Genomic DNA, 14,124 nt, shown 5'->3' with positions numbered 1-14,124 from the left:
GATGGTCCGGGCTGTGGACACACTTTCAGTCGTTTCTTATAGTCCTGGGCATAGCAGTTGCTGTACCAGGTTGTTATGTATCTAGATGGCATGCTTTCTATGGTGCATCTGTAAAAGATGGTGAGGGTCCTTATGGACGTACAGAATTTACTGAGCTACCTGAGAAGGAAGACCTGTTATTGTGCCTCCTTGACCGCTGCATCTACATGGGAAGTCCAGGACAGGTTATTGTCGTTCTTAGGAGCTCCACTCCCTCAACCCTCTCAATCTCCAGTCCACTGATGTAAATACGGGCATATTTTCCTCCTTTCTTTCTGAAGTCAATGATTAGTTCCCTTGTTTTGCCGCCATTGAGACAGGGGTTGTTATCATTTCACCACGTCACCGAGCCTCTATCACCTTTCTGCCTCTTTATGACTCATCATTGTTTGATATCTGGCCTACCATGGTGGTGGTGTCAGAAAACTTGCAGATGGCGGTGTTCAGAATTTGGCAACACAGTCATAGGACTACAGGGAATACTAAGAATGCATACTCTGGGGGGGTCCAGTGTTGAGTATTATCGTGGAGGAGGTGCAGTTGTCTATGGCCAGGAAGTCAAGGATCCAGTCGCAGAAGGCGAGATGAGTCTGGAGGAGAGGATGGTGTTGAAGGTAGAATTGCAGTCGATGAGCAGAAGTCTGACATAGCTGTCCTTGTTATCCAGATATTCCAGGGGTAACTGCAGGACGAGGGAAACAGTGTCTGCTACGGAACTACTACATTGGTGGGCAACTTGCGGGCGATTGAGGCAGCCTGGGAGGCTGGAATTGACGTGGGCACGAGCAGCCTCTTGAAGCACTTCATGATTATGGAGGTCAGAGCCACAGGGTGGTAGTCGTTAAGGCAAGTTGCATGTGATTTCCTAGGTACTGGGATGAGGGTGATCTTCTCTAACCAGGCAGGGACTTCGACTTGTACGAGGGAGATGTTGAGGATGTGTCAGTGAATACCTCCACCAGCTGGTCTGCACAGGATCGAAGCTCGTGGCCAGGGACTTCTCCTGGGCTTGTCACCTTCTTTGGATTGGTTACAAGGAAGACTGATATCTGATATCTGCAGGGTGACAGAGGGAACAGGTGCATCTGGGACTGTCAGAGCAGGTGACACTGCGCCGCTGGCATTCTGCTCAAACTAAACATAGAAAGCATTGAGCACTTAAGGGTGAGATGTGTCTATGTCTGCTATTGTGTCCTGCTTCATTTTCATAGAATTCTTACAGTGTGGAAACAGGCCATTTGGCTCATCAAGTCCACACCAACCTTCTGAAGAGTATCCCTCCCAGATCCATTCTATCTTCATCAGCACACATTTCCCATGACTAATCCACCTAGTCTGCATATCCCTGGGCACTATGGGGCAATTCAGCAAGGTCAATCCACCGAACTTGCACATCTTCTAGGAGGAAATCGGAGCACTGGAAAGAAACCCACGCAGACACAAGGCAAACGTGCAATCTCCATACAGTCAGTCGCCCGAGGGTGGAATCAAACTCAGGTTGCTGGCACTGTGAGGCAGCATTGCTAACCACTGAGCCACCATGCTGCCACTGTATCCTGTCTGCTGTATGCATCCTGTTATGTTGTTTAGGATTTATCACAAGCCGTGGGTGTCCGTATGGTTGGTTTGGGCCTCTAATTTGGTCCAGTACTGCCACTTGGCATCTGTGATGGCTTTGTGGACACCATATCTGGATTTCCTGTACAGGTCTGGATCGTCTGACTTGAATGCTGCATGCCTGATCTTTGGTAGGCAGTGGATTTCCCAGTTCATCCAAGGATTCCAGTTCTTAACAGCTCTATGGGTAACACACCTCACGGAGGATAACAGTTCAAGATGGCATGCCACCACCAGCTTCTCAAAGGAAATTAAGGATGGGCAATAAATGTTAGCCTGTCAGCAATGCCTCCCTCCTATGAATGATCAAACAAAACCCATTAATTCAGTCATCTACTGCCCATTCCCTGTCTGCAGCTGCTCATTCTTTTCTTCATTGAACTCTTGGATAGTTTCTCAAATTTGACTTGGATATTTCTGGTATCATATTAGATTCCAAGGTAACCATTTAACCACAGTGTCGTGCTTTCAGTATAACCAGCTATTTTCACCTTCATAACACTTGCCTCTCTCTTCTTTGTCACAGCAATTCAGGTACTGAAACCCAAATGAATGCTTATTTTACTACTGTGTTACTGAGACTACTCTAACAGGCTTCTGGCCAAGCTCCCACATTCGTGAAGTCACCAAAACTCTGCTTCCAAGTCCTAACTTGCACAAACGTTGTTCACTCAGCAGCCTCACTAACTTCCTTTAGCTCCTGGCTAAGCAATGCCTCAAACATTAAAGTACTTGTGCTTTGTTTCAAATTCCTTTATGGCCTGACACCCCCTAAATTCCTTCAGAACTTTGAATTATCTACATTTCTTAATTCTGGCTTTTTTTATCATTTCCAATTTTAATCACACAAATGCCTGATATGCCTTCAAATGACAAAATCCTATGCTTGGAAATGAAATCCCAAAATCTCTCATCATTCTTGTTCCTGTTTCCTCCTTTAAAACACCTCATAAAACTTGCTCTTTTGACTAAAGTTTTCGCTCCGTTTTTATCTCCTATGCTAAAGGCTTTACATAAATACAAATCATAGATGCTGTGGTTCTCTACCTACGCCAAGATTTTTAACACCAAGCCAAATCTCCTCCCAAGTTTTTCTACCCTAAGAAGGACAACCTGAACATCATCAGTCTGTGCACATTTTCCAAAGGCTTCATATCTTTCCTGAAGTCTGGTGCCCAAAAATGGACACATTATTGCAGTTTGTGATACAGCTACCCAATACACTTGTAAGCATTGCATGAACTTTTCAGCTGGTCTCTGGGTGAAATAAGTGCATATTTATTGTACACAACTGCACTATCCACGCCAAATGACCATACCCAAAAACTTAAGCAATACGAACATATGTGGACCTTACAGCATGTCAAGTCTGCTCCACTATTCATAACTATCACCTCAATTCCATTTTCCTGCTCACATCCCAAATGCCTTGATTCACCAAGTGACTATCTACCTGCCACTCTCATCCTTTAATGTCTAACAATGGAGCATCAATAATCCACTGAGGGTGGAAAATTCCAACAATTCACAACCTTTTGAATCAAAGTAGCTTCTCATCTCAGTTTTAAAGACTGCTTCTATAATCTGAAACTGTATTGTCATATTCTAGACTATTCCTGTTCTTTGGGCAATCTATCAGCATCAACACAATCAAGCCTCTTCCTAACTTAGTATGTCTCGATGAGAATACCTCCCATTCTTCTAAAATACCAGTGAATAAAAGGCACAATTTATTCAACCTCTAATAATGGAACAAACCTTTAATCCATGAACCAGTCTTAGTAAATCTCCAAAGCAAATACATAATTCTTTCTTTCCATCCAGGTAAAAGCAGATCACTTCATTGACATCATATCCACAAACATTTGCTCTTGAACACTTTCTCATTGACAATTTGGGATGGGCAATAAATGCTATCCCAGCAAGTAAAAGTCTATATCTCCTGAATGAATAAAAAAAATCAAAACTGCACATGGCACTCCAGATGTGTCCCAAATTTTCATACAGTTGCAACATACTTACTCTCATTCTCCAATCCCTTTTAAATGAAGGCCAATATGCCATCTGCCTTCCCAACTGTACTTGCTATCTCATTTCCTGCAACCCTTGCGTCAATACAGCCAGGCCCTCTAAACATCATCATTTATACGTTCCATGCTTTTTCATTTTTATCAGCAAAGCAAAAAACCTCACACCCACATTACCGTGCATCTCCCAATTTGTTGCCCACTCAGTGGACAAGTGTATAAGCCATGCAAATCTGTAACTGACTGCCCTCTTCACATAGAGTCACGCATCACAGAAATAGACACTTCAGTCCAACTTGTCCACGCCAAACATGATCCCAAACTGAAATAGTCCTACCTGCCTGTCGTCCATATCTCTCCAAACCTTTTCTATTCATGTACTTATCCAAATGTCTTTTAAACATTGCAATTATAACCAAATTCACCAATTCCTCAGCAAGTTCATTCCACATGCAAACCACCCTCTGCGTAAAAAGTTTGCCACTCACGTCTTTTTTAAATCTCTCTCCTCTCACATTAAAAATATGCCCCCAAGTCTTGAAGTCCCCCATCCGAGGGAAAAGACAACTCCATCTACACCCTTTATTATTTTACAAACTTCTATCAGGTCGCCTCTCAACCACTTACACTCCAGTGAAAAGAGTTCCAGCCTATCTAGCCTTTCATTATAAATCAAACCATCCATACTTGGCAACATCCTGGTAAATCTCTTCTGAACCCTTTCCAACTTAATAGTACTCTTTCTGTAACTGGACGAGCATAACTGTACATGGTATTCCAGAAGATCAAAAATGACACGACACCAGGTTGTAGTTGAACAAATTTATGTGAAAACACAAGCTTTCAGAGCCTCACTCTTTGAGGCGCTAGTGAGAGAGATAGTATCAGACACAGAATTTATAACTAAAAGATCAAAGAGTCACACCACTGATCACAAGGTACTAAACAAACATAAAATGCTGTTAAATCTTTAATCAGTTAGAAGATTTTAATTGATTAGTACGTATATCTAAGTCCCAGAATTCCTTTCAAATCAGTGTCCTGACTGAAATAAAGATTTTATCAGTGTAAAGATGAGGTGATATTTTCGGTCAGACAATGCATATTAGATGTGAGGCCTTGTTTAGAATCTGTTTGTGTTTTGGTTTGGAGTCAGACTGGTTTTCTTTGTAAAAGGAGGAATTTTTATAAAACGCCACATTGTGTGCTTCTTGAACAAAATAGAATGTATCTGCAAATAAAAATTCACCACATCGATTCACATGTGCTTGCCTGTGTGTGAGAGAGACTGGGGGAGGGAGCGAGAGTGCATGCCTGCGTTTGGGAGTGGGTGTGTAGGTGTGGGGGGGGGGCGGCGGGGAGGAAGAACGTATGTGCTTCGGAGACTGTGTATGAGAGAATCCATGTGGCGGGGGGGGGGGGGGGGGGGACAGAGATTATGTGAGTGAGTCTCCACGTACATATATGAGTGTGTATGAAAGTGTATAGTATGGTGGGGTCACTTGATGCCAGATGAACTCAAGATCCCAGTTGAGGCTGTCCTCATGGGTATCAAACTTGGCTATCAGCCTCTGCTCAGCAACTCTGCTTTGTCACGTATCCTGAAATTTGCCTTGGAGGATGTTAACCTGAAGATCCGAGGCCGAAAGTCCTCGAGCGCTGAAGTGTTCCCCACTGGGCGGGAACATTCCTATCTGGTGATTGTCGCACAGTTGTCATTCATCCATTTTCATAGCATTTGCACGGTTTCACCAATATATCATGCTTTGGGGCATCCTTGCTTGCAGCATATGAGATAGACAATGTTGGCTGATTCACATGAGTTTCTGCCATGTATGATACGGGTGGTGTTCCCAGCGGGATGGTAGTGTCCACATCGAAGACCTGAAATGTCTTGCAGAGGCTGTCATGACAGGGTTGTACAGTGTTATGGTCAGTGTTATCCTGAAGGCTGGGTAGTTTGCAGCGAAAAATGGTCTATTTAAGGTTTGGCAGTTGTTTGGAGACGAGAAATGGAGGCTTGGGCAAGATCCTGGCGAGGTGCTCATCACTGCGACATCGTGTTGAAGGCTGCGAAGAACATGGCGTAGTTTCTCCCAATCCTGGGAAGTACTGGACAACAAAGTGTAGCCTATCAAATGTATCCCATGTCTGTCTTCTGAGTAGGTCATTACGGTTTTTTGCTGTGGCAGTTTGGAACTGGCAATCAATAAGTTGAGCATTGTATCCTGTTCTTATGGGAGCAGCCTTCAACAGCTTCACATGTCCATCTTGTTCCTTCTCATGTGAACAGATGCTGTGTATGTGTGGGGTTCTTCCTGGGGGATGGCTATTTTAATGTTTTGGTGGAAACTAGAAGAGGTGTCACCAATGTCCTCTACAAACTCAACACAATTTCCCAATGCCTATACTTAAAGGGCTGAGCAATGAAAGCAAATGCGCTAAAAGCCTTTTTAACCACCCTGTCTATATGTCACACAAATAATTATGTACCTGCACCTCTAGGTCCCTCTGTTCTACAATACTACCCAAGGCCCTACCATTAATTGTATAAGCCCTACCGTTGTTTGTTGTGCCAAAATACAATACCTTGCACTTACCCAGATTGATCGCCACTTGCCATTTTTCAGCCCACTGGCCCATTTGATCAAGATGGTTTTGTAATCTTAGAAAACCTTCTTCATTATCTACTATCACCAACAAGTCCACACTGCCCCTTGGAGCATCCCACCCAGACCCATCCCCCTATAACCCACACACCTCTGAACACTAATGGCAATTTAGAATGACCAATCCACATAGCCTGCACATCTTTGGACTGTGGGAGGAAACACACACAGACACGGGGAGGATGTGCAAACTCCGCACAGACAGTTACCTGAGGCTGGAATCAAACCCGGGTGCCTAGTGAGGCTGCAGTGCTAACCACAGAGTAGGCGACGCCGATATTTCTGCAAGGCATCTTGCAATTTCCTCCCTTATATCCCACAATGTTCTGGGATACATTAGATCTAGTCCTGGAGATTTATCCACCTTCATATTTTCTAAGACTTCCCGAATTTCCTCTTCTGTAATGTATACTGCTTCTAAAACATCGAAATTTATTTGTCTGCATTCTCTAGGCTCCATTTCTTTTGCCACAGTAAAAACTGACACGAAATACTCATTTAGTATCTCTCCCATCCCCTGGGGCTCAACGCAAAGATGACCTCCTTGATCTTTAAGGGGCACAACCCTAGTAGTTACCCTGTTGTTCTGAATATATTTATAGAATCTCTTCGGATTATCCTTAACCTTATCTGCCAATGCTATCTCATAACCCCTCTTTGCCTTCCTGATTTCTTTCTTAAGAATGCTCCTACACTCTTTGTATTGATAAGATTCAATTGAACTAAGCTGTTCAATAAGATACCCTTTTTCCTTGACTAGAATCCTAATATCTTTATTCATTGTTCGTTATCTTACCAGCCCCCTTTACTCTAACAGGAACATAATGTGTCAGAACTCTCATTATCACACTCTTGAAAGCCTCCCACAGTCAGTCATCCCTTTATCAGCAAACAGTCTACACCAATCAACTTTTGAAAGTTCTTGTCTCATAGCATTAAAATTTACTTTACTCCAATTAAAAACTACTAAATTTTATGAAAGGCTTATCCTTTTCCATAAACATTCTGAACTAATAGAATTATGATTGCTGGACCCAAAATGTTCCTACACTCTTACTTCAGTCACCTTTCCCTGCCTTATTGCCCAAAAGAAAATCTAGCTTTGCTCCTTCTCTAGTAGTAGCACCCACATATTGATAAAGGAAACTTACTTGAACACATTTAACAAATTCTTCACCATCAAAACCTTTAACACTATGGGACCCCCAGTCACTGTTTGGAAAATTAAAATTCCCCATTATAACAACTTTATTATGCTTCCATATATCTGAGATCTCCCTATATATTTGTTTCTCAAATTCCCTCTGACTACTGTGAGCCTTACAGTACAATTCCATCAAGGTGATCTTTCTTATTTCTAATTTCTGCCCATACATCTTCACTGGATGAACTTTCAAAAATATTTTCTCTAGGAACAGCAGTAATGTATTCCTTAATCAAAAACACCATGCCCTCTCTTTTCTTGCCTCCTTTTCTATCCTTCCTAAAGCATCTAAAATCCAGAACACTGAGCTGCCAGTCTCGTCGATCTCTCAACCAGACTTCTGTAACAGCCATGATGTCCCAATCCCATGATCTTAAACATGTCCTGAGTTCATCAGTCTTACCTGTAACACTCCTTGATTGAAATAAATGCAATTTAGTTCCTCAGAGTTACTGCACCCTCTCTCTCGTCTTTCTTTTCTAATTGACATGCTCTCTTCACATTCGGTACCTTTCCCATCAATCTTTCTATTTATACTGCTACTTGGAATTCCTCCTCCCCCTCTCTATCAGCATAAAGTCTCCCTTAATGGAACAAGCAAATTTTCCTACTAAGATATTAGACCCATTTTTTTCACTAGGTCTTTTCTATCCCAAACATTCCAGTTGTACAAAAATCAAAATCCCTGGACAATACATTACCTCTTACAATCTCAACTAGCTTTGCATCATCTACAAATCTAAATACTTCATTACTGGTATCTCTGTACACAGATTTAACCTAGATTATAAAAATCTGTGGAATCAGCACTGGGCATTACAGTATTTCACTATAAACATGTTCCAATCTGTTTTCTGACAACTAACCAATCCCTTATTCACTTTAAAATATTACAACTACATCAGCTCTATTTTGCATATTACTGCACATGAACTTACTAAATACATTTTGAAAATCCAAGTACAGTGAACAAAATAACATCCACAGGTTCCTCCTTACTTCATGTACATCCTCAAAAAAACATGAACTTTCTTAAACATGGTTTCCTTTTGGTAAAGCCATGCTTTTGTCTACTCAAACCACAACTTTCTAAGTGTATTGTTAAATCCTCCTTGACAAATGATTTATACAATTTTCTGCAACAGATGCCAGGCCAACTAGTTTGTCGTTCCATATTTTATATTTCCCTCTTTTCTTGATTAATGGCGTTAAAATTTGTTAACTTCAAATTTGATGGGACTATTCCAGTATCTAAAAAAAAATTTTGGATCTTATAACCAGTGGTTCCATTATTTACAACTTTAGAACATATATCATCAGTTCTTCAGAATTTGTTGGATTTTAGTCTTATGTATTTCTAATACTTATTCCCCTTCTGTCATTAAGCAGCCCAATTTTTTCTATCCTGACTAGCTCTTCATTTACCCTGTTTCCACTATGTAATTGTGCCTTCTGCTATGAAGGCGGACAAAATATTTGCTCAATTTCTCTGCCATTTTTTCATTCCCTGTGATAATTTTCACCATTACTGTTATCATTTGCTTTAGCTACTCTACTTTTTGTAATACTTCTGAAAACTCTTCCAACTTTTTTTTAATATTCCTATACTCATTCTATTGTTTCCCTTTCACCAACGTTTTGGTCACCTTTACTTGTGTTAAAACAATTTCCATCTTCCAGGTTGCAACTAATCTTTGCAGCATTTTAAGCTTCTTCTTTCAATCTTGTGTGATTCTTAACTTGCCTATTAATCCAGGGATGCTAACTTTTTTTTGATTGGATAATTTTCTTGGGCATTTTAAGTTGCTTCTCAAAACATTTCCCTCCGTTTATTATTTACTGACACAGAATCATCACCATAGTACCAGCAAGAGGTGCCAGCATGGTATCCATGATGTCCCAGGCTTGACATCACTTAGGGTATCAATAGTATATTGCTATTAGAACAGTACATCTTCTGCTGTAAGTGATACTGAATCTCCTTGGACATTAATCCAGTAAGTTTACTGCTTAGCTGCCTCCAGTTACAGAGAAAGCACTGTTACTTTAGAACTGATGGCCAATGTGAAAACAAATTGCCAGTGATAGCTCTCTCATGTTTGAGTCCCAAGGATACCATAATTAGGTCAAATGCAATTCTAAGCATTTGCAAATTTAATCAATGTTGATGCTTGCAGTGCAGTGCTAAGGTAAAGGTCAGATGTTTTATCTTTCTGATGAGATATTAAATTGAATAGACAACTGGCTTTTTGGATGCAAAAGATCCTGTGGTGCCACAAAGTGCTTAATGAAAACAGACTAACCAGTTGTTACCACATTCCTTAACTAATGATTGATACCAATGATAATTTTAGCAGTGAACTAATAACTGCTCCTGGCTTCACGCACAATCAACTACCCTAGATAGGTAAATAATTGTTAAGTAGTAATAAAACTCACAATACTTTAATCTTGGGTCAAGAGGATGTAACAGATACCAGTGACACAATGCGGGTGCTAATAGGAACTGCAAGTGTGCATCCAATCTTACCGCAAGTGAACAAGATGGAACCAAGTTTAAGTTGGCACTTAGAACTAACACTAATGCTACAGCTTCATGCTCACTGCAGACACAATGTGGTTTAATTTCTAAAAGAACATTTTCAGATCTCTTTGGTTAATGGTTGTTTTATGATAAATTGTTACAGCCTCATTTTCTGGCAGTTCATTAAGAAGCCTGTTGTTCTGCCTTCCTTTATTGTAAAACAACGTAAACTGTTCTCTGAATCAGATCAAGAGTAGTAAACAGTGACACAAACTGCATCAAAACCTGCTCTCTGCTGTTTTACCTAGAATAGAATAGAATAGAATACGTACCGTGTGAAAACAGGCCCTTTGGCCCAACAAGTCCATACCAACCCTCAGAGACCCAGACCCATCCCCCTATAACCCACAGAACCTACACATCCCTGAACACTATGAGAAATTTGGCATGGCCAATCCACCTAGCCTGCACATCTTTGGACTGTGGATGAAGCCAGAGCACCTGGACGAAACCCACACAGACACAGGGAGAATGTGCAAACTCCACACAGACAGTTGCCCAAGGGTGGAATCAAACCCAGGTCCTTAGCGCTGTGAGGCAACAGTGCTAACCACTGAGCCGCCCTTTGATGGTAACTGTGTTAAAACAGAGAGAGGAATTTTGAATGGTATTCATTTGGAACAAATCATTTGTCCTGTTTTGGAACGGGAATCCCCAACATTGGCACCTAGCCTCTTTACGTGGCAATGCTTATACCTAAAGGGTGTATGCTCAAAGCACAATTTCAATAAACACAGACAAGCACTTCAAAGCAATCCAGATCACAACAGTATAATCCACACATAGTAATATTCAAAATGCTAGCCAATTAAAAATTCAAATAATGCATGCGATTGTTTAATAGTCCAGATTCCGTGTTTAAAATCATGCTGATATCACAATGTTTAAAGAGCGAGACTGATAATGAAACTATGAAATGCATTACAACATGAACATTCGACAACAACATCACTTCTATTAAATGTCTTGGTTCCATCAGAGAGACAGAATAAAAAGAAAAATCTTTTGTTGCTTGGGTTAAGTTCTCATTAGTTTGTATTAGTATTTAAAAGAAACTTACTGTTCTATTCGTAACTTCTACATCTGTGTAACAAACATGCTGCTACTGAGTTCATCTATTGATAAAATGGGCATCTACAGTGGAAAAGATTTCAGATTAAAATGTGACTTATAAAGAAGAACTTATCCTGTACATCATAGCTCACATCCTAGCACTGACATTACACAAACAGTGTTTGCAGTGAATGAATTAACTGACAATTTTACAAAGGAAAAGAGGTAATGTCACTAACAATATGCATAGCTACATCCAGATTGTAACACACAACCACGTTGTGACTGAAGAATATTTGTTTTAAAACAATTTTCCTCGACTTAAATTTAGCAAACAGAAAGACTTTGTAATCTGTGCTGATTTTAAAGCAACAGCTCACTTGGAACAAGAAGTAAAAGCTATTTAAAGAGCCAAACCTGATTGGCTGTTGCTGTTGCAGCGAAGGGAGCGTTGGTAGCAGGTGTTGTTGCGGACACAGTGGTGGGCGTAGCGCCGTGCATCATGGGTACTTTCAGTAGGGGACACCATGGAAGTGACAAACAGGAAGGGTGTAGCGTTATGGTAACCATGGCAGCGTGTGGAGTGGATTGCGGGCGTGGCAGGTATCACAGCAACAAGCCATGTGACATCATCATGAAGGGTGACACCAGCATGCAATCATAGTGCAATAAGCAAGACAGCATTGAAAGAAATAAAAAACAAAAGAGAAAAAAAGGAGAAAGCTTATTACAATCATAATTAAGGAGAACTTAAAACACTCTAAAAGACTGTACATTATCGAGCACATAATGATGCATTTGTGTAATTATATAAAATAAAACACAGACTTTGAAGCAATGCATTTAACAGATACTCTGAGCAAAGTTCTGTCTGAAATTATTCAAAAAGCATGAACAATTAAAATTTGCAATTCCCTGTTAAAATTTATTCACTGTAAACACAACGTAACTAACTAATGGTTATATATAGATAAAACTGGGTTGAAACAAAGTAAGAAAGGCAGGTAATATTCTAGAGTTAATTGCATTTTTGTGAAATGGAAGATCACAGAACATTTACTCTGTCACCTACTTACACACGCTCAAAATGAAAAACATTCACCCACGCATCCACTCAAGATGACAAACGGCCAAATTAGAACCACATACTTAAAAGCACAAATACTCTAAAATTCAGACATTCAAAAAATCACAAACTCAAAATCACACTTACAGACACTAAATCTTATGCTCAGAATCATCCATAGAGGACTGAATTCTCTCTCATGGCTGTTTGGGGGAGTTCAGTTAGAGGGAGTGGGGAGAGACTGAAGTTGGAGATCTTCCTAGTCCTGCATCTGGCCCTGACAGGAAACAATCTTTGGGATTTGACCAAGGTATTCCCCTTAACTGGCAAGGAGATGGGTTCCCAGGCTAGTTAAGGGCAACAAGCTGGCTTTCAAAGTTGACAGAGCCACCGGGGGCTTTCAGTATGAGAGGAGCAGCTGCTGCACTGAAGGGCAAGTCATTTAGAGGTTCCTTCAACATGGACGCAGCAACTGCAAAACATTTGGAATTCTTAAATGAAAAACAGAAAAAACAACCACACTTGCAAAGGGGTGGTCAAGTGGGAGTTAGCTACAGAGGAGAAACTGTCTGTGGTCTATGTCTACACCCAAGACAGGCTGTTCCCTGTTTTTAGCCTTGGAAAACCCAAAAGATTCTGTTGGCAGTCACTCACTCATTCATGCATACATTCCAAAGCACCAATTTTAGTCCCTGTAATGATCTCAAATTGAATGTAGATGCCATTTTAGTGATGAGTATAATCCTCAGCTGTAGCCTGTCAAATGTAGCTGGTTATTTAGGCTCCCCATTGGCAGCCATCAATCACTCAGACTGCCAGCAGCGCCACTGGGAGTAGTGGCCACTGCTATATCTGCACCTGGAGGAGGACAGAGCAATAGACATCTTCCCTCAGAACAAGTTGGGGGAGGGAGGGGGCAGGGGGGAGAAGTTGAGAGTTACTGGGTACAAAAAAGGAGCTCTTCGACAAACCCTTGTCCCCAGAAAGCCAACCAAGAACAGTCAGGGCTTACTATACAGTTTCACCATGGGCTAACGGATCCCAATGCTGCTGGCTAAATGCTAGTGGAGGTGAGACAAGGTTTCCAATTGACCATTTCATTGGGGTCTCGTTAGCAAGACTCTCGGCCACCTTCCCTCTCCGTGGCAGGAAGGAGATCAGCATGCTGACCCTCATTAACTTACCAGGTGACTGATAAAACCCAGCTTTCACAACCAATCATAAGGCAAAATCTTTATCCCATATGAGGGAAAGAACCAGATATGGGCTAGCACAGAAAATCATGCTGACGACCAGCATGGCAGTTTGCCATCACTGTCTGCTACGATCCCTCTTTCCTAGAGACAGGGCCTATGGCAGAATGGCTACCTGCCAGTAGGCAGAGGAATTTCAGAGTTATACAGCATTGAAACAGGCCCCTCAGTCCACCATGTCTGTGCTGAGTAACAAACACCAAACCGCACTAATCCCATTTACTTCGTCCAAAGACTACTTTACCCTGGCATTTTATGTTCTCATCCAGGTATGTCAAAAATTTTGAAAGAGCACCTGCCTTCACTACCCCCTCAGGCAGCACACTCCATATTTCTAAAACAATCTGGGTGAACTTTTTGCCTCAGATCTCCTCTAAATCACTTAAAATGTATATCAGTTGAGAAGAGTTCATCATTACTAAAGCTCAATTATCAGAGGCTGAATGGATTCTTGCTGTCAGTCCAGTCTGTAGGTCCCCTCCAACACTGAAAACAGTTTATTTGCTTCTGGCCTTTCCTTCGTGTTGTCGCCTGTGTTGGGGCTTCCCTTCAACAATGTCACGGATGATTCCATTTTTGAACTTAAAAATGTTAAAAAAGCCTTTGAGTCAT

General features: G+C 41.2%; 1 protein-coding gene across 17 annotated transcripts in view; it reads right to left on the bottom strand.

Moving 5' to 3' along the window:
- The window catches only part of LOC125458595 (muscleblind-like protein 3), a 168,865-nt gene that overhangs the window by 15,420 nt on the left and 139,321 nt on the right, over window positions 1–14,124 (bottom strand). For 10 of the 17 annotated variants that reach the window (XM_048543990.2, XM_048543992.2, XM_048543993.2 and 7 more), the window contains 2 exons: window positions 11,611–11,702; window positions 11,201–11,274 (listed from right to left, as the gene is read on the bottom strand). The exons of 4 other annotated variants lie outside the window; for them this stretch is intronic. In XM_048543990.2, the coding sequence (XP_048399947.1) occupies window positions 11,218–11,274; window positions 11,611–11,702 (149 nt within the window). In that variant the 3' untranslated portion in view covers window positions 11,201–11,217. The remainder of the gene's footprint in view (window positions 1–11,200; window positions 11,275–11,610; window positions 11,703–14,124) is intronic. 3 more of the 17 variants (XR_007248858.2, XR_007248859.2, XR_007248860.2) reach the window with 1 other exon arrangement.

This window comes from Stegostoma tigrinum, chromosome 15, assembly GCF_030684315.1.
Source record: "Stegostoma tigrinum isolate sSteTig4 chromosome 15, sSteTig4.hap1, whole genome shotgun sequence".
Lineage (NCBI taxonomy): Eukaryota > Metazoa > Chordata > Chondrichthyes > Orectolobiformes > Stegostomatidae > Stegostoma > Stegostoma tigrinum.
This window is presented reverse-complemented; position numbering and strand designations above follow the sequence as displayed.